At 45.5% G+C, this 24,687-nt stretch overlaps 1 protein-coding gene across 2 annotated transcripts in view; it reads right to left on the reverse strand.

Annotated features, from left to right (window-relative positions):
- The window catches only part of HK2 (hexokinase 2), a 66,801-nt gene that overhangs the window by 36,659 nt on the left and 5,455 nt on the right, over positions 1 to 24,687 (reverse strand). For both annotated transcript variants that reach the window (XM_081069731.1, XM_081069732.1), the window contains exon 2: positions 11,499 to 11,661. In XM_081069731.1, coding sequence (XP_080925857.1) covers positions 11,499 to 11,661 — 163 coding nt within the window. The remainder of the gene's footprint in view (positions 1 to 11,498; positions 11,662 to 24,687) is intronic.

A 24,687-nucleotide genomic window follows, 5' to 3' on the forward strand; every position in this document is an offset into this window, starting at 1 on the left:
ACCCTACAGAGACTTGTTTAATTTTTATGTTGTCAAAATATTTACAGTTTCTGGGTTTTATGTTGTGTCCCAAGAAATCCTGAAGATTACATTCGTTCACCACCCTTCCTAAATCTCTCCAATTCCTCCTAATGTGGTCACCACCACTCTTAAAATAAAGGAAGCAAGGTTTCACCATAGGTTTGTTTAAAAGATCAAATTCATCTTCTACTTCATGTAATTTTTTGAAAAATGAGTCCCAAACGCTGTCTTCATCTCTCTTGTCTCTAGGACAGAGTTCAGACTTCCTCACAGGCATGTGAATTCTTGTAATCATAAAACAATGGAAGACAGAGGCAGGTGTGAGGGCGATCTAGTTAACTGAATCCCAATTTGAAGGCCCAACATGCAGATGTTTTTAACAGAAGAGAAATGACCATTTCTTTAGTGATGGTCACTTCGTTTATAAGCATGATCTCATTAATCCACAACCATCATGTTGGTTGGGCATTATAATCCCAATGTGACGGATAAGAAAACCAATATTCAAATCCAGGTCTGGCTCTCCAGCAAAGTTGTCTACTGCAAGGACCCAAGAGGCTGCTCATGGGAACATTGTAAATCCTTAAATAGAGAATTCTTCGCTAACAATGCCAAGAACATAAAACCCAGAGATCACCAGCAGCCTCCAAGCTGCACTGGGAGGCAGAGGAAGTGACACAGTGGTTCACAAGTTGAGTCACTTGGTGAAGGTCATACAGGGGTCAATGACTACTGGGTTTGAACCCAAGTTCATCTAACCCCAAAGCCCATGCCAGTCTCACTGCACCACACCCACATCTCTTGTGGCCCTGGATTCTGGAAGCTGAGAATGACTTGGCACAGAATCCAGGATGGGAGCAAATAAGCCATAAAGTGAAAAAGAAAGCAAAGACACCCTAATCATTATCAGTAACTGCAGCCCATCCCTTTTGTGCCTCCCAGATGGCCAAATGTTCTCAGACTTGAGTGGGAGGTGGCAGAAACACATCCACTTACAAGAGGTGACACACCATTCTCCCTAGAGGAACCCAGGTCCTACGACGTTGACGCAGACTTTTTTGGTAGCCACAAATAGAAGTCATCTCATGCAATTATACCAAACCTCTGTACCCACCTTACTAGATACTCGCCAAGCCCTCTCTTCTGAAGGTCCTCCTAATTAAAAGTATCCCCCTCTAAAAATAGACAAGGAAAGAGGTACCAACCCTCTACTCTAAATGAGAATAGAACTCAAAAAAGTAATGCTGGCCCAGTTAAGAGGAACTGGCAATAGGAGTATTAGGTCATGCCATCCTCCCTCAAATTGCCCAATAGTTAGGATTCAAATAGTTAGTTGGTTTGCTGACTCATTTCCCATTCTGAACTACCATTCTGCCCACTTTCAGTAAGGTTCTTATCAAATATATAAGGTCAGCGAGATAAAGGGGTTTCAATTTCTCCTGGGTACTCACCTGTCTCTGAAGAGGACTCAGATGGCATTTGACTAACTGCCTGAACATGATAGTCACCGTCATTTGGTTAATACGGCATCAGTTATGTATTTGAGCAGGGCAGCCAGCATTGTTAATATCATGCACTAACAGGTGGCCTGGTACCTGACAATGTCCAGGCAGCTTTTGAGGGGTGAGGGGCAAGGACCAGTTGAATTTTCCAACAGGATCTGTTTTCAATCATTAGGTACTTGTCACTAATTAAAATAGATCTCCACCTGTTCCTCTCATCAGGCGCTCACAGTGGTGTGCCAACCAAGGCTCTAAGAATGACTTGCAAACAGGTTTGTTTTGGTTTTGTATTTGTAAGCAGCAGTGCCCTTTCATCAAACACAATTTGCTTTGTTATGGTCAGAAATTCAGCAAAAAGCCTTAAAAGTATGGCATAGTCAGTAGTACCAAATGTGCCTGCTTTAAGGTATTGCTTTCACGCACGCACACACTTATAGGTATAGATAGGCACCATCACCACCACCAAAATTTAAGCTGGATGATGAGGTTTTTAAAATAATTTTGTTGAAATATAATTCACATACGATAAAATTCACCCATTTAAAGTATAACATTTGGTGGGCTTCGTACATTCTCGGAGTTGTGCAACCATCACCACTATCTAATTTTAGAATATTTCCATACCCCCAAAAGACACCCTATACCCATGAGCAGTCACAGCCCATTGCCCCTTCCCACCCAGCCCCTGGAAAGCTAACCTAAGTTAGATTTGCTGATTCTAGACTTTTCATATAAATAAAATCACACAATGTGGGGGTCCTCTTGTGACCAGCTTCTTTCACTTAGCATAATGTTTTCAAGGTTTGTGCATGGTGTATTTATAAGTAAGCCATTCCTTTTTATTGCCAAATAATATTCCATTGTAGGGACATACCACATTTTCCTCCTCCATTCATCAGTTGATGGATATTTGGATTGTTTCCACTTTTGGGCTATTATGAATAATGCAGCTGTGAACAATCCTGTGCAAGTTTTTGTGTGGATGTGTATTTTCATTTCTGTTGGGTATATACTGGTCATATGGTAACCCTATAATTAACGTTTTGAGGAATTGCCTGGTTAAGGTTAGAGACAGTGCCCAACCTCTCAACCCCTGGGCTTCTTTAAGTGATTAAATGGACTTATTCAGAATCACAAGTTCCAAAAGACTCCTTTGAAACAAGTGGCTTTTTTATACAGCATTCCCAGAGTTCTGGGGCTCCTTGAAGGTGGCAAAGTCTGCCCTTGGTGAGGGTAAAGGGAGGTCAATTAAGGCACAGCGTCACCTGCCACATTCTCACTTCCAATTTTATTTCTTTCCCCTACTCTTAACTGTCTTACGCTTAACATAAACATTTAACATAAAAGATTTCATTCTGTTTAAAGTTGAGATGGGGTCCACTATTTTAAAAATGTTTTTAAAATAACTATTTTTGAGAGTCAAACACTGAATCTGTTCTAGGACCTACGAACCAATCACTTCCCATTCTGTGATTAATTATTTCAACACTGAGCATTGAAGCCAGCTACTAAAAGTTACTTAGCTGGCCTGGTGCAGTAGACAACCCAGTCCCTGACTGGACAGAAAGAAAGGGGGCAGTTAGATGCACTTTGGCAAGTACCAGGATAGGAATGTTGTAGAAGGAACGATTATTTCTGCTCGGTTAAGGAAGGCTTCCCCGGAGGTCACATGAGACAGTCAGACAGGTCTTAGTGGATGGGTATGAAGTTGCAGTTGCCAGACAGAGAAAAGGAAACATGTATAGGAGTTCACGGCATGCTCAAGGAGTGGCACTTTCAGAGTGGCTACAACATAGGTGTTCTATGACATGGCTGCAATAATGCAGTAAATGCCAAGGCCGAGAACTTTGGTTTTCAATCAGAAGGTCAAATTTGTGTTTTCAAGCACTGTGTTAAGTAGCACTGTAGATGATGGGTCCAGAGCCAGGAGCTGGCGAGGAGACAGCTGAAATATAGTCCACCCAAGCGGTGATGAGGTCCTGGGTTCCAGGGCCATGTAGGGTGGTCAATCATTCTCAAATGCCCAGGATTGACATAGGACTTTCAGTACTAAAGCTGGCAGAGTCCTGGACAAATCAGGATGGACGGTTACCATGGGTCATGTTAGACCCAATCATTGGGGCATCAGCCCTTCCTTGTCACCCAATGCCTGAGGCATGCAGCCTTGAAATTTGAGGTCAGTCAAAGACAGAGTCATCCTTTCATATCCAGTTCCTGAAGTAGCTCTATAATTCAGTGCCTTTCAAGGGACCTACTCCTACCTGCCCTGCAAGAGCAGGAACATTTCCAGGGGCCCCAAGTGACTGCACAGAACATTCTGATCTTCCTCCCTGGAGTGGCTCTGGGTCAAGGGAGACCTTGTTTACCCTTTACTTTTCAAGTGCCTGCTAGAACACCTCAATGGACGGCTCTAAGAACGTACGGCATGGACTCCAATTGAGAGGAGAGCTAAAAAGATAAATCTCCAGGTCATGCATAGGTAATCCAACAAAACTAACTTTGCCAGACACAGGTTTCCCATGTGCCTGGAACCACCACGGCCACTACCACATCTAACAGCATCTTTTTAAGCTCCAAGGTCCCAGATACTCTGTTATAATACAACGCCGGTCTCCACTCAGTAGCTCAGACATAAAGTAACTCCATGTTATTAAAGATGTCAAACCATACAGTTAATGCTGTAGTCTGGTACAGTCAAGGAATGGGGAAATCTGATCTTCTACATCATTGGCTTTCAAACTATTTTAAGGAGCAGGATGCCAAATGCCAACACGTAGAAATGGAGAAACATGGAGCTGCTCTGATTGAAGGAAGGGGCCTGGAGCATATAAACACATTGTAAGTACCCCCAGAACACCATCAGAAGTATCATACTGATGCTTTTATATCAGGAAATGTTTCTTAAGTTCAAAATATGTGCCAGTCACAGAGAGGTCCCACATTAGCTCCACAGATGTAACACCGCTCTTCAAAGGATTTAAACATGATTATGTAGAATACTGTGTAGGTGCTGAGTGTGTTAAGATTTTTAGGCAGGAAGACCTGGGTTCAAATCCCATTTTAACATATATTAGCCATATGATTTTGGGTAAATGCTTAGAAATCTCTTATTCAGATTTCATCATCTGCTACAGGGGATAGTAATAGCTTCCTATCTAGCCAGTACCTCCCACTCTAATCCCTAGGGCACAGGGACACACACGCGCGCACACACACACACACACACAAACACACACAGTTTTCGGTCAAGAGTTAATGCAATGAAGGCCTAAGGTGTTTGGCACAATGCCTGGAGCATGTAAATGTTTAATAAACTCTAGCTACTACTATATGGAGGTCATTTGTCAATATAATCTTCAGTTTATATTGTAGGCACCATATGAACCAACTTATGCACTTGTGTGTATGCTATTGATCTGTCTCCGCTGCCTGGCTGTTGATATAATGCTGAGCAACCAAGATAAGGGCTCCTTTCAGGGTTTTATCAGCCTCCAAGCAGTCTATCACCAGCTTAGTCTCTTTATCATATCAGGTGCTTGCGTTATGAGCCATATCATTCTGTAATCATTTCATCTATGCATGCCTTATCTCCAGAGGACAATTTTCACTCTTCAAAGGCAGGTCACAGGCAGCTTAGCACACTGCTGCCCCATAGAGGACCAGCTTCGAAGGGGTCTCTATTGAACGAGCTGAACAGCTAGGCCTGAGTTATTAATAGAAGAATTAATGCATTGTGCTAACAGTGGGGCAGGGGTGGCAGGGGGACAGGGGGTAGTGCATAGAGAAGCATAAAATGCACCAGCAGTGGGGTGCCTCAGGGAAGACACTGGCACACATCTGGCTAGGTTTAAATCCCAACACTTCCTCTTGCTCACTATGAGGTGGGACCAAATAATACAGTAAACGTTTAAATTAAAAAAAAATTATTACAGTGAAAGACACATTGCCATTAACCCCCTCAAAATACTCCCTCCTGGGAGGAGGAGTTATCACTTTGTGAGGGGTATAAATGATAAATGTCTAACTAGTACATTGTTTTGTACACCTGAGACTAATTAAAAAAAAACAAACACTCCCCCTTGCTTTGAACACACTTATCCCATCGTTCTTGACACTTTCTGAAGCAGTTCTGGAAGTTCTCTTAAGTGAGTGTCTTTAGTTGTGCTGTCATGGCTGCCTCGATGTCCTAAATCATTTTGACTTTGGGAAAGAGCCAGAAGTCGCATGATGCCAGATTCAGTGAATAAGGTGGATGCGGACACACTGTAATGTTTTTATTTGATGGAAATTGCAGTACCAGAAGCAATGTGTGACACAGAGCCTTTCAGTTGTCATCACAAAATAGGTGACTGCTGCTGCCAAGTACCATCCAACAAAAAAAGCAAGATCTTCAATACGGGCAGTGGCATGTCGAACATTTGTGTGTGACAAGTTTCAACTTGTTTGGTGCAGTCAGTCGGGTGTGAGCTACGGTTGAGAGACGGTGTGTTTCAAAGTGTGCTGTAAATCATCTTCCATATGACAACTCTCTGTGTCACACATTGCTTCTGGTATATGGCAATTTCTATACATATGTATATATACATACAGAGGGTGCCAAAAAAATGTATACACATTTTAAGAAAGGAAAAAAACTATATTAAAATTGTAATTCTCAATATGTACCGATAACTAAAGATAAATATAAGTCACATTTAACTTCTGCAGTTACAAGAGGTACTCAAAGTGGTTACCATCAGCGAGCATCCAGACACTTCTGATTATGGCAAACATTGTTTGGTAGACTTCTGGTGAGCGTGTAAACTGTTCCAACACCATAGCTGAAGAAGCAGGACTTGTTGCTGTGCAAGGCCTCTGGATCTTCCCTTACGCATGTCACACACAGTACCATGCATCTCAAATTTATCAAGAATGCATGCAATTGTCAGGCATGTTGGAGGTTCTGTTGCATACTCATGCCTCCATTGCCAATGTACTTCCACAATGTTCTCGAATTTCAAACACCTCTTCAAAATGGTCTTGCACTCTTTGAACGACAACCATGTTTCTGCCATTTTCTTTGACTATCCTGCCTGTCGCATAGTGACGCTAGCATTCATTTGATTAAGGCCATCTTTTGAGCGAATGTCATACTACACGTTGCTACTGTAATTCACTTCAACTTTGAAAAATAATACATAGATAACACCTCTTAAAATGTGTATACATTTTTTTTGCACCTCCGGTATTTCATTTTTATCGGTGCCAATTATGTTTATTCGCACTGGGTCATCCACACATCTATGGAGCACAGGTATTTTAGAATCATCCCTCAGGAGGCTCAGAAGCTGTGGACATGCCCTTCCTTTTCACAGAAAACTCAAACTATAACTTGGAGCTTCATTTTTCTTCAGTGTAATGGTTGCCTCCATCATAAATGGATGGTCTGAAACTTCCTGACATCTGTCCCACATTTTCTACCAGGACTTTGATTTCCATAAGATAGCCAGCACCTGTATAAAAGAGAGCTGGGACCTGGTCCTTGCTCCAAAAATGCAGGGCCTCTGGTGATAGGAATGAACCCCCAGACCTACTCCCTCCAAAACGACCTCGAGAGGCTCCGTGACCTTCTCTGTATAAAATCGTGTCTCCTACTGTGGTGGGTTGTGGCTACCCAGGACTGTGTTTGTAACATACATGAAAAGCTCACATATTTGACTCTCCCTTAATTCTCAGTTAGCCAACTCTCTGATTCTTCCTCTTTATACAAATGAGGCAACGGAGGGTCAGAGCATAAATAAACTGCTGTAAAGCACACAGCTTGAATTAAAACCCCATTTAAACCTAGAATTCTGATCTTTACCCCTCACCACACACTGCCCTGAAATGACCTTTCCTCCCTGGCAAGAAGTGGTCAATTCTACAGATGCCTGTCTAGGACAAGATTGGGTGAGGGGCATTGAAGGCAGTGGCTTTCCAACTGCAAGCTGAAAAAAACTTAGTGGGTCCTGACCAGTGACTTTTTTAAAGAATAGAAAGTAATAGATCAGATTGCATCACATTTAAGGCTAAACACTGGTCCCTGAAATGTGTGTCAGTTACACATCAATATTTATACGTATGTGATTCTTGCTGTGAGGATGTAGTTCAGAAAAATTAGAAAGTCACTGATTTAAAGATTAGATCCCTCTAGATCCGAGGTTTAGATCTGAGGTTTAACTTCCCAGGTTTGAAAAATAATGCTGAAAAGGAATGAGCTCAGAAAGGTTCTGAGTAAGGCCAGCACGGGGTGGGCACCACTTGAATGAAAGCCTCTAGCCTTCTATCGGAGAGAATCACCAGTAACAGCAACATAGCCAGACGGTGGCCTGGGCCAGGAAGCAGACGTATCCACGGGCTGCTTTCAGGAAGCAGCAAGGCCCATGGGCTATATGACCACATCTAGAGGAGAGGCAACAGTTCCTGCACACTCTGCATTCTTGGTCTCTCCTCTCAGCCCTTTTCTGAAGAACCAACAATAAAGGAGAATTTTCATTTTCAATTGGCTTTCTCTATTGAAGCATCCCTGGTCCTTGTAGCCATTCTATAACTCATAGACCCACTAACAAAACATCAAATTGAAAGCCTTGATGTTGATCACTTTCGATTACATTCCCTCATGTTCCCCTCTGCAGTTCCATTTCTCTCTCCAGAAACAACCTCTATCACTTATCTGGTGTACATTTCCCACCTCATATCCTAATAATTTTATGGTATGTGTGTGTGTGCCCATAAGCGACAAGATAGCATTGTTCCAAGGGATTTTTTTAAATTTACATTCAAGTACTATGAGGTTCATGTCCTACAAGTTTTTACCCATTGATTTTTAGACATACCCATATTTATGTATGCTCATTTATGTAGCGTGCTGGATCGTACTCCACATGGATCTTCCATAAACTGTTCCCAATATGCCGTCATTATAAGCAACCCTGCTGTGAGCATTCTTGGACATGTCTCTTTGAGCTCATATAGGAGTTAGTGCAAGGTATAGTTGGAAGCGGGAGTGCTGAGTTGTCACATACACACATTTTCAACTTAACTAGTTATTGCCAACCTCACGTCCCAAGATAACCAGCACCAACAGTCCAATATATGTGCTTGAGACTTTGTACACAGTTGTGCACACACACATATGAGTGTACACAGGACTTTACAGAACACAAGTACAGACTGAGTACTCATGCTTTAGGATGAGTTGCAGAGGGCTGTTTTCTGCATTAATTGATCAGTGCCCAACTGACGGACATGAGGATTTTTCCCTCTTTACAGCATTTCAAGGAATTTTGTGTGTAAAGACATTACCACACTTGTTCTAGTACACGTGAAGAACAGACTGGGACTGCTGCATCCACCTCTCATTTTACAAAGGAGAAAAGACTGAGTCCCAGAGAGTCGGGGTGAGGAGCTGGGACATGGACTCCCCCAGCAAGGTTTCCTAAAGTCTGATCTCCAGTTCTTTAGGGGACACTTGCTCTGCTTAAGTGAATAAAACATGCAATACACAGTATTCCTTTTACACACCATCTCCACTTACACTGTAGAATTTGCACTTATAAAGAGGCACTCTGGGTACCACAAAAGGCATATATCATTTCTGCATCAGGCAGACAGGTCCTGCCCCAGACCCTTCAGCCCCAGAAGGCTGCAGGAGTCAGTCCAGGCAACTCACATTCACAGAGGCCAAAAGCACACTTGCTGTGCCAACCCGGGGCAGAGGTGGGACACAGATGGGCTCCCAGGACTCCAGCCTGAGATCAGGGAAGGAAACTCAATGACCACACAGTGCAGCAACTTGTAAAAACTTCAAGAGGTAGAGGAGGGTCTCTATATGTCCGATCTCAAGAAAACAATAAGAAAAATAGCTGATCCCATACCTAGTTCTCCCCAGCAAATGTATTCACCAGCCTGTAATACAGGCCAGACATCCAACCCCAACCTGATTTTTAAAAATCTTAGCTGAGCATGTCCTGTATGCTCTGGTCATGCTCACACATATGTAATGGATTGGTGCAGTCTTGATACAAAACCTTTGGCATAGATGAGTTTGAATCCTGACTCAGCCTCTCATTTGCTGTGTGACTTTAGGCAAGTTATTTGACCATGTGAGTTTCAAATTCCTCACTGAAAAAAAATAGTAGCTAAAATTGATACCTACTTCTTACAGGGTTTTGTGAAAAGTAAATGAGTTACTGCATCTAGGAGTTCAGAAAAGCCCTTACCTATAATATACATTTAGTAAATATTTACGGTACTGGCTTAGTGCTAGTGCTTGAAATAAAGACAATGTCTTTGGTCTTAAGGAGCCAGTAAATTTATCAGAATGTCAAATAGAAACAATAGAAGTGGGCGTGGCCACCAGTCCGAGGGCGTGGCAGGTACAGTGCCAATCTAGAGGGCTCACAAGGGATACCTAAGAACTGGGGGAGGCCCCTCACCTCAAGGAACTCTTCGAAGGCTGAGACATACACACTCGAAGAACAATCCTTAACAAGGTCATACCCTTGGGTCCAGCCTGGGTCCCAAGGCTTCAGCAAACACATACTTATTTTAGGAATCATAGAAAGGTACAAAGCCTTGTTAGACAATCAGTTCCCTATTGGCTCTCAGGTAAGCCTCAAGGACAGCTGGAAATACTGAAGGTAAACGGCACATGAACAAGACCTGTCTTGTGACCTTCCCCAGCCCCGATCCCCAGACTGCTCTGCAAATGCCTCCCTAGGGACCAGCTTCTTGGTGCTTTCTCCTCCCTCAGGTTCTTGGACTCTGCTTCCTGGTTCCTCCACTGCCCTGGCAGCTGCCCCTTGGGCTATTTCTCCCAAACCTCTAGATGTGGGTAGCCATCTCCCACCCCTCACCCTCACGGCCCCACAGATCCCTCATCTCTAAAATGAAGGGTTACTGTGAAGATTAATGAAACAAGCTGTGTGAAAGCACTGACATAACTTAGCTCCATTCCCTTCTCTGAGGATGGTGCCACCCTCAGGCAGCTGAGCTCGACATCCTGGCATCACCTTAGAGTCCTCTTCCACCACGTCCCAACTGGGCCAATGTCCTGTGCTCTACCAGCTGACCATCACCCCTCCTCCACGCTACATATACTGTGGATGATACCCATTATACCAAGACAGTTCTGCTTGCACCCCTCAAAACCTTTCAATTATTCCCCAATGCTTACTGAAGAAAGACTCATTGTTTTAGGCAGGCGTCCAACGCCTTCTGTGACCTAGCCCCAAACCTCTTTCCAGCTTCGATCTCCACCATGGCCCTTTTGTCCGGGTTGATTCAATCACTTGCCAGACAGTGCACCATGAAATACAAATTCTGTATCCCAAAAGGGGATTAAACACAGCTTGACAGGTTCTTATTGCATGACTACTGAGCCTTGAATACCTTCATATGCACTGTGGCTCTTCACATCCTCCCAAGTTTATACGGACTCCGAATACTCTTATTTCCTGGACTTCAAGAACAACCTAGGACAATCGGTACCGTGCTGTTTCTCCAGCAAGATTATGGAATGTGCCAGTTAGGTGGGCCAGAGACAGCCATGGCCACGGCTGTGACCATCTTAGGCACATTTGTCACTATCACCACCACCGAGTGCAATCTCAGTGGGACCAGAAAATCCCAAACAGCCACCCAGGCTTTCTCAACACATGGATGGGAAACAAATGGCTGACAGCGATGCTCTGGTCGGGCTGACAAGGATGTCCTTCTACCTTGACTGCCAAGGCTGCCTGCTTTCCCAGTCTTCCTGTCTATCCCGTCCCACAGACTTCCATTAAGTTTCCTGTATGTTTCAATTAGCCAGGGTTGGTTTTTGAGGCTTCAAACCAAGAACCTTCACTGATACACAGTTCTTTGGGTCCCTGAGCAAAGCCACACAAATCTTCTCCCAGCAGCAATGGAGTAGCCAGAGCCATCTTCCCCCCACCCCACCCCACAGTGCAGTACCTGTCCCGTCTGGAGTAGACCTCACAAAGGTGGGCAGCATTTTCACTGAAGCAGTGGGGTTGGTGGTGGCTCCAAGCCCTTTCTCCATCTCCTTGCGGAATCGCTTAGAGATCTCCAGAAGGGTCTCATCAGAAAGACGCATGTGGTAGAGATACTGGTCCACCTGCAAAAGGGGGCGACACAAGAGTAGACACCTGTAAGTGAAATACATAGTATGTGTCTGTGTCATAGTACATCACTCTGCTCTTCGAAAGAATAAAATCCGTAACATACGGAAGGTTATCATTAAGACCATGTAACCGGAATTGATTTGACAGGACTTTATCTTTTAAAAGAAACTAAAAATTAAAATTAGAAAAATAGGTTTAGTTTTATTTCTAAAGAATAGTAAAGACTAGAGGAAAAGCCGATTGAGGAAGAGGGGAGTTCTTTTCAGAAAGGTTAAATTTTAATACCGAAGGCAATGTCCCCTGAACCAGAGTTCATTACTGCCCCTCATGGCTTGTTCTCCGCCACATAACCTCACAAGGGCAATCATGCCGACCCTACCACCCCTTACCCTAGGTCAAGCAGCCACCACCTCTTGCCTGGTTTTACACAATCCGCAGTTCTACTTTTACCTCTTCCATCCATTTTCCACCCTCAGCCAGACTCTGCTCTTCCCCTGATTAAAACTTTTCAATGGCTTTCCATTAGAACCGAACCCCTCGGAAATCCTTACAAGGCTCTATCTATATGGTCTGGCCCCTCCCCACCTCCTAATCCCATTGCATGCCTCTGCACTCCTATGCAGGCTCTACCTTTGGTTCAATCCCCAACTCACCCAACTCATCCTTTCCTGCTTCGGAGCCCTTTCACACAGGCCTTACAGCTCCTTACCCCACTCTTTCTCTGCCACCAACCATCTGCCATCCGACCTCGTACCAATCCTTCATGCCTCTCTCCATGGAGGCCTTCTCTGATCCTCCCAATAAGACAGTCAAGCCTCCCGTTGTTCTAAGAACTCAGACTTTTCCCTTCACAACACCATCCACAATTTGGAAGTATATATTTATTAATCTCTGAATATATGCACCAAGGGCAAGAAAAGACATGTCTATTTGATCACCTTTGTATCCCTGAAGCCTAGCACAGTGCCTCACACATAATAAAGGCTCTACATTAATACTAATGCAACCTCTCCTGTCCTCAGGGGTGGAAGCAATTTTCTGTAATTATTTCACTGGTCTTGTTCCAACATACATGTATGTGAACTTTTCCCAGATTTAATATCAGGAGAAGGAAAAGCATCAGAAGACCTTCTCAGACGGTTTCCGTCTGCCTTGGCCATGGATATTCCCAGTTTTCTCCTACTAAGAAAAGATCTGACAGAAATCCATCCAAGAAGACACACAGGTCTCCACAATATCCCTGTTTACAGCAGCAGGGTCCAAGACAGGGGAGGTTGCTGGGCATGGAGGGTGGGGCTGCCATGCCCTCAAGCGTCGTGGTCCTCCCAACCTCCTCAACAAACTGAGGGACCAAAGGGACGCTGCTCTTCCCAGCTCCAAAACTCCAGGATTCCCAAGGGCAAAGCCTGGCTGCTGACCATCCCCACTGATATCCTGTGGGAAGCACAAGTCAGTCCCTGCCTGTTCCTGGCTATTGCCCAACTCTGACAAAGGAGTATACATTTTTATTAGCTTTCCCCGACAAATATCCTCCTTAATATTATAGCCCATTATAATTTCCAGCATTTTTTAGTCAGATCTTCTTGGATTTTCTTTTAACCAAACTTGCAGTGCAGGATTTTCAGAGGAACAGCAAAAGGTGTTGAATCCTTTAAGAAAAGGACAACCCAGTGTCCCCCCTTTTGTGTCCCTTACATCTGCTCTCTCCCAGGCTGTATCCTAACTCCCTATGGAATTTGGGGCATGTCCTTCTCTCTGGGTCTATTTTTGCCCCTGTAGAGTAATGAGATTGGCCCTCCTCAGATTATCTCAAATATCCTGATCAGTACTAATCTTTTATTATTCTTCTAAAATCTTAAAAGGGATCAAAGTCTGGGGTAAAATGCTGAAAGCAGCGAAAAGCAAGGTGAAGGAAAGTCCGGTGAACTGGCCCACCCCTCTCCACTGCCATGTGATTCCGAAACAATAAAATTGGCAGACGTAGTCCTCGCACGGGGTGGGAACGGATCGAGTGGGAACTGAGAAGTGTAAAGGCCCTCTCCCTCCGCAGCAGGCAGAGGGACCAGGCTTGTCATGCTGGGTTTCCAATGTTCAGAAATGAGGCTTCCCCAGAACTCCCTGCTATCAGCATTTACTAAAGAGCTGCCACAGACCAGGTCCACCAGTCCAAATCCAGAAGAATCCAACCATCCATTCTGTTTTCTGACTTCAGGCTCCTGGCACCTCACTTACCTTGAGCCCACTGCCTGCCTCAACCTCCCGGAATGCATCAGCCCCCACCCCAAGCTGGATCACAGATGTGGGTTTCCTTCAACACCAGGGAGCCAGGGTGCTCCTGAAGGGGCCTGCCCTCCCCAACAATGTTGTTTGAGGCTCCTCAGAACACCAAAGGGTATAGCTTCAGACAAGTCCCCTCCCTACTGGTTCAATGGGAGACAAATGTCTGGTGACCTTAGGGCCCAGGGCAACTTTAATCACTCCAGAGGCTGCCTGTTCTAGATCCAACGACAGCTGGGCAGTCCAGGAATGCTGCCTCATGGTTGATGCATCTTGGTGTGAATGTACAAAGTCCGGGACCACCGGACCAGAGGCCAATGCCAGGCCACATCCGGGAACAGCCCAAGATGCCCTCATGGGCAAGAGTAATAGCAGCAAACCCTTACGTGGCACTGATACCAGCACGCATGATGGCATATCCGCCCTGAGGTTCTCCAGGTTTTATACCCATTAACTCATTTAATTCTCAGCAGCCCTGTGAAGTAGATAGTGTTATAACCACCTTCTACCAAGAGGGGAAGGCAATATGCCCAAAGTCACACAAATGCAAAGGGCCAAGCCAGAATCAGACTGGGCAGCCTGGCTCCTCTGTGTTCTCATCCGCTCTGCTTGATGAATGCCCCTCTTCTGTTGGACAACAGTGGGGTCTGTACAGGCCTAATGGCATTGCAGAACATTGAGGCTGGCCACACCCACTAAAAGTCCATCTTCTCTTCCCATCACCCTCGAAGCAGACACGAAGGGCAAACAGTGGCAGGCACGGCCCATGGGTCCGGCCTGGCAAGTCAGAGGGAAGCAGGGGCAGGAGACATGTCTCTGGACATGATCATGAGTTTAATACATGACAGCGTTGGAGCTTCCACATTACTACTCTCCCAAAGACAGAAGGAGACCCACTCCCCATACATGGCTCTGGGTGTTGCAAAGGAAGCAGGAGAGTTCCTGTGGGGGGAGCAGAGTCTGTACCGCTTTCTTAAGAGGTTGTACCATCACGTCTTGGAGTATGAGGTCATGTACACAGAAGAGCAAAGATGGAGTGGCCACAATTCTACAGTGGCTATTCTTAGTTTAACTTTGATGTTTAAATTGCAACGAGGCTTGTTGGAAATCCAGTTGATACTTCTCATCCTTAACCCTCAAAGACTCTACAAGTAAACAATCAGCCTTTACTCAAGTTACGTAGCCCTTTACCCAAAAGATCACTAGCATCTTTCAGTAGTCAATGAAAATGATGATGATTGTTACAGCAGCTGAACGTTTACCAAGCATTTCTAATGTGCCAGACACGATCCTATGGTTTAACTGACTAGACTTCCATTGTCCTTTTGTATGTGGTGACGGGCAGAGCTAGAATTCAAACACGTGTGTCTGGCTCTAAAGCCAGGCCTTTGGGACCAGCACCCTCATGTGCCCGGTAGGCCCTCTTAGTAAGGGCTGGCACCCTTGCCCCATGGTTTATTGGATGACCCCAGGGCCTTGATTACCTCTCCATCACATGAGACTAAGAGAAAGGATATGGAACAATCGTGGAAAATGCAACTATAACATGTTGGCCCCAACTTCCCCACTTGCACAACATGCTGGTATATCCACACTGAGTTTCTTAGGGCCACTCAAGAAGGGATAGTTAATCTAACATCACAGTTTCCTAAACATACCATTTGGGCCCATTAGCCTTGGCCGGTACTACTGTGCTGGGGGAAGGGTAGCCAAGGGAGGCAGAAGTCAGAAACAAGAAGCAGACTCCATACAAAGACGGATTTCCTAGAATGGGAAGGACATGAATGCACTTTGCAGAATCCTGCCAACTTTCACCCACAGTGCAGCCAGATGGAGGGAACACCAGGCCCAAGGTCATGGGAGAAAGTCATGTAGGAGATACCAAATGTACACTGGGCAACAGGACTACAACTAAAAAATACTTACTCTTAGAAAGGAAAGGCCCTGGGGGAAACTAGTTCAATCCCACTGAACACAGGCAGCCATTCAAGTTTCCGTAGTTTGTCTGTCTCACCCCAGTAAGTCATCAGGCCTAGGTTTGAAAGCTTCCAAGCATGACAGGCTCACTACTTCTCTATGTTGGTTAGCTTCTATTGTTGGTCAGCTCTAGTTAGAAAGCTTTTCCTCAATCTAAGAGAAATCTACTTTCTGATAACTTCTGTCTCGTCTCCATTTTGCCACTTGGGATAAGAGTTTCTAAACTTGGCTGCACATCAGAATGACATGAAGAGTTTTTTAAAAAATATTAGCAACTCCAAAGACACATTCCAGACTAACCACGCTGACACCTTTAGGGCCCAGTGTTCAAACATCTTCCCCCCTCCCTGGGCTGATATCCACCCTGCCAATAATGTAATAATGGTGGGCTGTGTCCTGGTCAACACTGCTTAAGGTCATTTGTACCACTTTTTTGCCTCGGGTCTTTGAAAGTTAGTAATGTATTACGTTATGTGTGAAATAATCCTGTATTGATCCTGGGTGTTGGGAATTGGAAAGGCAAACCCTGTACTTGTTGGAAACTATCAAAGCAGAATCATTCAAGCCAACCCTCATTTCGTAGCTGGTGGTGGTAAAAGTGTATGTTGTGGCATCAGAAAAATCAGTGTTCAAATCCTGCCTCTAGCATTTGTACAAGTGTGTAACATTGGGTAGGTAACTCTCCATCTAAATTCCAGTTTCCTCCTTATAAACTGGGATAAATAGACCTACACAACAGTCATTGGCATAAATGGGTGATGAACGTAATGCTCTTTATCACCCCACTTTCTGTCCACCCCTTTTTCCCTTTTTCTCCCAGACTCCCCTTTGCCAGATGCTACCCTCAGAGAAACCAGGACGTTTCTTAACTCTATTTAGTCACATTCGGGTTAACAAAACAGAGACTATTTCCCCAAATTGTTCCTTCTATTTCTGTGGTGGGTATGTGTCCTATTACACTGGACTGTTTCTCTTTAAATCTCTATCAAGGAGAAAGAGAGGAAGGAGGGGGTATTCCAGGCTGGGGGAACAGGGGTGGGTCTGAAGCAAAGCCTGGCTGAGGTATGGGAAAGCCACCTGCTTGCACAGACAAGGCTGTTTATTATAGAGAAAGAGACAGTAGTTCCAGAGGATATCTACTTCACAATCTTGAGGAGATTAGAACTTCCTCATTGGGCAATGTTGGACAGCTTCTTTCTTACCATAGCACACCACTCCAACATGTCCACTTCCCGTACAGAATTGTGGGTAGAGGCAAGAGGAGTTCTAAAAGGAAATTAATCTCATACTTTTTATGAAATAAGATAACACCCCACATGGGAAGCCCATCTCCTTCAAGGCCCACATTTTCTTCCAGGTTAGCACTAAAAGGAGGGGAAATCATGTCATAGCAACAAAAATGCTACGGATGGAGGGAGCAGAAGGTCACCCTGGTAGATGCTTCACTTCAAAGTGGCCCAGTGGGACAGATGCAGCCCCAGCCAGGTCTGAGGAATCCCCAAAAGGAAAGGCCTAGAGACCCAGAAAGGGACCTCAGAGGAACTGAGGCCAGGGAGCAGCCTTGACCAAGGCCACACAGTGAGACTAGTATCTGGATCACCTAGGTGCCTTATTCTATTGCCCAAAACAAGAAATGTGACAATCCTACTGCAGGTCCAGACGGGCCCATCTTATCTCGCAAGCCAATTCCAATTGGGTAGCTGGTGGTCACTGCCTGGTTCCTGAGTCCACCCCGTCTGGACCTACTGGAAAATGGTCCTGATCAAACTACTGATATCTAGAAGAAAGCACTATTCCAACTTTGACAATTTGTTATATAAAGTTACACATAAATCCGATCTTGAATACCTTAGGCAGTTTCAAAGGAAAGTGTAGAAGAAATCTTAAATGTCAACATCTGTAAGATAAATCTGTAAGATTCCTATAATTCAACCCCTGAGTCTTTGACCACTGCTGGGACCCCAACTTCTCCCATTTCATAGCCTTTATTGAAAACCAGTTACGTGCAAATCACTACAGTGCACAGGAACATAATTTTAAAGGAAATCAATTCTGGAAATGGATAGTAGTGATGGTTACACAACAATGTGATGTACTTAATGCCACTGAATTTTTTTTTCTTTTTTTTTTTTTTAATTAATTTTATTGGGGTGACAATTGTTAGTAAATTTACATAGATTTCAGGTGTACAGTTCTGTATTACATCGTCTATAAATCCCATTGTGTGTTCACCACCCAGAGTCAGTTCTCCTTCTATCACCATATATTTGATCCCCTTTACCCTCATCACCCACCCCCCACCCCCTTACCCTCTGGTAACCACTAAATTATTGTCTGTGTCTATGAGTTTTTGTTTCTCATTTGTTTGTCTTGTTCTTTTTGGTTTATATACCACATATCAGTGAAATCATAGGGTTCTCTTAATGCCACTGAATTTTTTAAAATGTATACATGTGGACACTTTGGTCAATGTTGCTCAAGCAGTAGTTCACCGTAATCACCGTGTCTAGACACCAATGGTAACCACTTTGAGCATCTCTTGTAATTGCAGAAGTCAAACGTGACTTGTATTCATCTTTTGTTATTGGTATATATTGAATATTACAATTTTAATGCAGTTTTTTCCTTTCCTAAAATGTGTACACATTTTTTTGGCTGTGTGTGTGTATGAGTGTGTGTGCGTGTGTCTCTCCAAGGCTCCAACCCAGCCTCCTCAAAAGAAATTTAAGGACCATACCCTTTTGAAGTGAAGGGCTTTGTCTAGTCTCACCTACTTTGATTCAACCAGTCAAAACAGGGTTGGAGGGGCAGGGGCAGGGATACTACAGAGCAATAAGAATGCATCACCTACCACCACATACAACAACATAGATAGCTGTTATCTCACACTACAAAGTTGGGTGAAAGAAGCCAGACACAATAGGGGACATACTGTATAAGCCCATTTACAGGAAGTACAGAAACAGATAAATGCTGGCTGGTTCAGGTCAGGATAGCCATTACACTAAGTTGGGGTTAGTGCTGGTGCTGATAATGATTTGTTACTGGACCTGGGCAGTGATTACCTGGTGTGTGCATTTTCCTGTGCATATTATACTTCAATTTAAAATTATAGGAAGAAAAAAAGACAAGACACTGACTAGGCCCTAGTGTACCCACTACGCATAGTCAGAGGGCCAAACGAGATCAGAGAGTTCAAAAAAGGTCAATCTAGAGGGGAGAGTCATCATCTAAATGCAGCCACACACCCAGCCTTCCAGTGACTGTGTGCTTACACATGCTTGCAACTTCGTTTCCAAAGAATTTCATATTTTTGCTTTCTTCCTTTTCCAATGTTTTACCACAAATCTTTGATGAGGAAACCAAGGCTTGGAGAAGCTTCCCCAAACCACAGGCCAAGTCCCTGGCAGCACCCAACATCCAGTGGCCAGCTTAGTGCCCTAACCTGGGGCACAGGTGTGCCCATCAGAGGAAAGCTAGGTAACTGCTGTCAGAGACCTCATTGAGGATAATGCCTTCTCAGACTCCTGAGAAGACCAAGGCTGTGCAAAGAGCAAGTTTACCCTGTAAAGTTGCCAAACCAAGGCCAGATGTTCCTGATTTTTGGAAGGAAAAAAAAAAAAAAAAGATGGGTTGGGAAGGAAAAGACACAGCAGATCCTGGATTCTTTAAGGCTCCTGTCATCTGAAACAGATCTACCATAACCCTTTCTTCAGATGGGACAAGATGGACCCTCCCTGGGGCCTGGGGCCTGCCATGCCACCTAAGGAAGATTCCAGCTCTGAAGCACTGTGTACTGACAAGCCTGGGGCCGCAGGGTAAGTGTGGAGCTGACAGAGGAGGCTAGGGCCACTCCTCCAGGATCCTGTTGCACCGTTGTGAGTCACAGGGTTTCCTGTTCTTCCAGTTCTCACTCTGAGCTGCATCAAATTACAGCCAGATAGTCCTCAGGCAGCAGCACCTGTCAGGGGTCCAGGAGATGGGCATTTGGGATGCCCATCCCAGGATCCTCCTGTCCTCAAGCACTTTGTTCCGACTGCGGGGCAGCAGTGCCAAGGAATAATATGTCCCAGAGGTGCATGACTGTGGCACCGTTCATTTACCCACACATAGTGATTGAAAACTAAACTGAATGTGCCAGGGCCAGGCACAGAGGATACCGAGGTCACGAAGACCCCGGGCTTTGCCTGCTAGGAGCTCAGTCCATTGGTAGGAGTCGAATAAGTCAGCAATTACAAGCTGAACGTAAGGGCAGTGAATAGGCAGTGTCTTTCACTGTAATAAAATAGATTTATAATCACTTAAATCACACACATCACTACAATTCAGAGGAGTATTTGTCTTGCAAAGGTTAGAACCACGTGTATGTACTGACCCTATGCCTAGAATGTTCTCCTCTTCTGGCCTAACAAGCTCCCACTTGCCCTTCAGGACCCAGCACAAATGGCCTCTCCCCCAAATGCCTTCCCAAATTCCCTAGCCATGACGCCAATGAACTTTTGGCACCTTGTGTCTCTCCTCTCACTGGTCCCAGAGGGCTGAAGGCACCAACGACACGCTCCCAACTTCCTAGTTGTGATGCCAGCAGCTATCTAAGTCCTGAGATACAGCAAGTGTTCGAGACGTATTTGTTGTGGTTACATACAAGGGCCACAGGAGTGCTGAAAAGAGGAGTGGGAGATTCACTTGGGTGCACGGACAGAGCTGGCGGAGACTCCCCAGGGACTCTGAGCCTGACCTTGTTCTTCAGGCCTGAGCCCGTGCTGTACAGGATCCTGGCAGCAGCACAATTTCCTCTCTATCTACTTGGCTGCCCTGGACAGTGCCCCAGGTCCCCTAGGGGTCAGATTCTGCCTCCCCAGGACAGCCCCATGGCAGGGGTCAGAGCACCCCTGAGCCTCTTGGCCCACAAGGCCATCTGAAGTCTCCACTCCTGTCTGCTGCCCCCTGTCCACCTGCTGGGCCAAATCCCTCTGGGTCTGTGCCTCTGCGCCGTGTCCAGCACCAGACCTCCCAGTGTGGCCCACTCACCCCGCCATCACAGCCACTGTAGGCAGGGCAACCAGACCACCCCATTTGCCCAGGACAATCTCAGTTTACACTGTGGCAGCAGCATTACTAATAGTGTCCCCACACACTCTCAAAAGTGGCCACATTTAGACAATAAATTATAGAGTCACCGTAGGTACAGGCCACAATGGAAATCCTGCTTCTGTTCCTGGGGATCCCACACCGGAATCATGACAAGAACTCATGCTACACAAATGGTGCTGAGAGGAAGCAGGATGGGTTCCTGCTCTGGACCTTGTCCTATGTAAGCTTGGGCTAGTCCCCAAGTACACAACACTAAGGGACACTTTTTCTCACCTATAAAATGAAAGGTTTGGACTGGATGATCCCAAAGGTCTCCCTTCTCAACTGACACCTGACTGACTCATCACCCCATGAAACTGAAACACAATTGGCCATCTCCAGTTGTCCTGGGGGGCCCCATGATGGGGGGGTGTGCAGGACCTGGGCTCTGGAGCCAGACTGCCTGGGTTTGAATTCTGGCTTACCGTTCAGCAAGCTACTGTCTCTTTCTGTACCTTGGTATCTTCACCTGATTAATGTAATAATAATGTCTATTCTGGAGGGCTGCTTGAGGAAGGCCTGAGTTACAGCAGAGCTGGGCATACAGGGCCCAGCGCTTAGGAAATAGTGAACTGTAATATGTGTAATTTTAAGACCTTTGGGGATTGAGAGGAAAAGGGAACTGATGGGACATACCTGAAAGGCTCATTGGGAGGGATTAAGACAGGAAATTTGGGGAGGAAGCAGGAAGCAGGAGGGGAAAGTCCCTCATGTGGGAAAAAGGAAAAGTGGCAGTTTCAAATGCCCTCACTGAACCCTAATTAAAGCTGCCCATGACTTACCTGGTTTCCTTCCTTTATCAGACATATGGAGATGCCATAAAGAAGAGTTTGAGAATAAGGCCTTTCAAGGACAGGGACCACCTCCCGCCCCTGCTGAGCTGAGGGTGAGAAGGGACAGGAAGACTGGGTGGGTGATGAGTGCCAAGGGCTCCCACAGCCAGCTTCTCAGTTCTGACTCACTCTCTTGGTTACTCCAAGATGAATTTTAATCAAGGTTCCCCCAAGGAAGGAATGTCAAGGAAATGCTTAGAGATCCACAGATGAAAGTACAAAATGCATGGTCACCCCTAAAAGAGAGCAGCACTTCAGGGGAAATAAGATTCTCTGGCTCCTGTTCCCACGGGAACAAAGCCAAGACTCACCACTGGGTTTGGACAAGACAAAGCCTGTACAGGGATAAAGGGAGGAGAGTGTGGGTTCCACACAGAGGGTCCCGTTGGGCTTTGTCAAGAACCCCATGCTTCCCAGTGTCAGGAGGGGCCACACTAGACAGCCCAGAGTCTATATATGAGAGGCAAACTGCTGAGACCCAAAATGGCCAGAGACCATCCATTCAATGTGCTAAAAGAATGTAGGAATGCTTGTTCCCTTTGGTGAAATTTCAGGGGTCAGTGGGACCGAAACCTATTATCACCGGGATCTATGACAGCACAGGGCACCTCAAGCGATTTCCCCCTTGGGAAGCGAGAGTCTGGGGCAGATGTGAGGAAGGGTGTGCAATCGTCTCATTGGCCAACTCCAGCAGAAGTGGCCTCAGTAACAGCCCTTGCAGCCTCTGCCCTTCTGCCCTCTGGGGAAGGTATTGACGGGGAGGAGACTAGGTGTCTACGGTGAAAAGGGGTTGAACTAATGCTGTGATTCTTCAGTGCAGCTATGTCTCTCATGGCTTCCCAAGGAGGACACTTCAACCTGAGGTGCACCAATGGCCAAGGTGTCCCAGAGACTTCCCAGTGGGAGTGCTATCTCCCCAGTGAACCAAAAGGAAAGCAAGCTGGAGGAAGAGCTCAAAGATGGGTCTCCTCTGCTCAGGAAAGAGAAGATTTCAGAAGTTGGAGGGGCAGAGAAGACGCTTCCTTATTCCTCGGCTTTCAGAACTTTCAAACTTTCTGCCCTCCCTCTCCTGTGCTCTAATCTGACATCAGACAGAGGACATAGATGGTCAGAACCTGTATGCCCTAAAAGCCCTTGGGAAAAAGAAGCAGGGCCTCTTTTGCTCCTGCCCAGATGGATAGCACAGTAGGGTTTCTAAGAGTGTGTCTTTCTCTAGGAACTGATATTTAACACATAGTGTTGACCATGTGTCAGGCACAGCTCTAAGAGCTTCACATATATTCACTCTCTGTGATCCTTACAACAACCCTATTAAGGTGTTATCCAAACGCTCTCCATTTTAAAAGATGAAACTGAGGCCTAGAGAGGTTTAATTAACCAGCCCAAGTGCACACAACTGATTCCATGGTGAGCCAGGATTCAACCCCAGGTAGCCTGGTTCTACGCCTCACCACGCAGCCTCTCCTCCTGACTACGGGACTGTCCCTCAGTGGTGTCACTGGCCCCACTCCTCTGCTCTTGGCTATGGCAGCTCCTGAGCTCATGTTCCTCCAGCTCACATGCCTGCCTTGTTCAGCAGCCTGGCAGATGCCTGGCCTCCGTGGAAACCCCAGCAACAGCCGGGTGAGATTCTCCCGGGGACAACTGAGCAGACTTCTCTCCCACTGGCTTCCTGGAGTACTTACATTGCTCACATTTTTCTGGTTGAGGACAGAAAAACAGTAACCCCGGTAACCCACCCTTCAGCCGGGGGTCATGGACATTGGCTGACTGCTGTGGTCTGCAGACCTCACCTTACATTCATCTTTTGTAAAAAGCCACTCCCACCAGGACTGTCCCATGACATGACACACTGAGAGCTGACAGCGATGGTCCTAGTTGCGGCTACGAACTAGCCGTATGGCCATGAATGATACACTATAAAACTGAATGGGGACTGGACCATGTTCTTCTAATGCAGGTTCTCACCCTACACATATTTGGAGTCAGAAAAGCCTTTATTGTGGGCGGTGGGGAGGGACGTGCGGGTGCTGTCCTGTGCATTGTAGGATGTTTTGCTGCATCTCTTGCCTCTACTTACTAGATGCAATAACGCATCCTCATCTACCTGCCTGTGACAACCAAAAATGTCTCCACTCATTACCAAAGTCCACTGGGGGGCAAAATTACTCGTAGTTGAAAACTACTACTCTAAAGAAATAGCAAAAACAAACAAACAGGCTTGGCCCCTGTAAATTTGAGTAGAGTGGAATTCTTGCTCTTTAAGATAGGTTGGCATAGTCCCTCACGTAAGCTTATCCATCCCAAAATGTCAATAGAGCAGAGGTGGAGAGACCTGCTTTAGAAGTTAGCAGAAACAGCCACTCGAGTACAAAGAAGCATGGCCTGTGATCCATGGCATGTGATATTAAGATGCAGCCAATGAGCTGTGGGATTTGATTTGCACCCCTCCCCCCGCTCGTACCCCCACTGCTTTGGAAAGGCAAAGACAGACAACACACAGTGTTCGAAAACAAACCAAACTTGCTGACTTCAAACCTCAACAATGATAATGAGGAACCGTTATCAAGAGTTGTCTTTTAAAGCAGAAGTAGCTGAACAAAGGAAGCCAGTTTTCTGGGGTTCTTGAGTCCTTTTAGTACATCAGATCTCCTTATTCTGACTGCCAGATTTTTCAAGAAAACTGTTGTGGTTTGTGTTGTTTTGATTCCCCTTGGAAAAGGGCCCCTAACTGCCCTCAAACTCCTCATGGTGCTGAAAAAGTTTAACTTTGAAAAGTGATGTTAAAAAAAAAAGTTG

The sequence above is a fragment of the Rhinolophus hipposideros genome (genome assembly GCF_964194185.1).
Source record: "Rhinolophus hipposideros genome assembly, chromosome: 12".
Classification (NCBI taxonomy): domain Eukaryota; kingdom Metazoa; phylum Chordata; class Mammalia; order Chiroptera; family Rhinolophidae; genus Rhinolophus; species Rhinolophus hipposideros.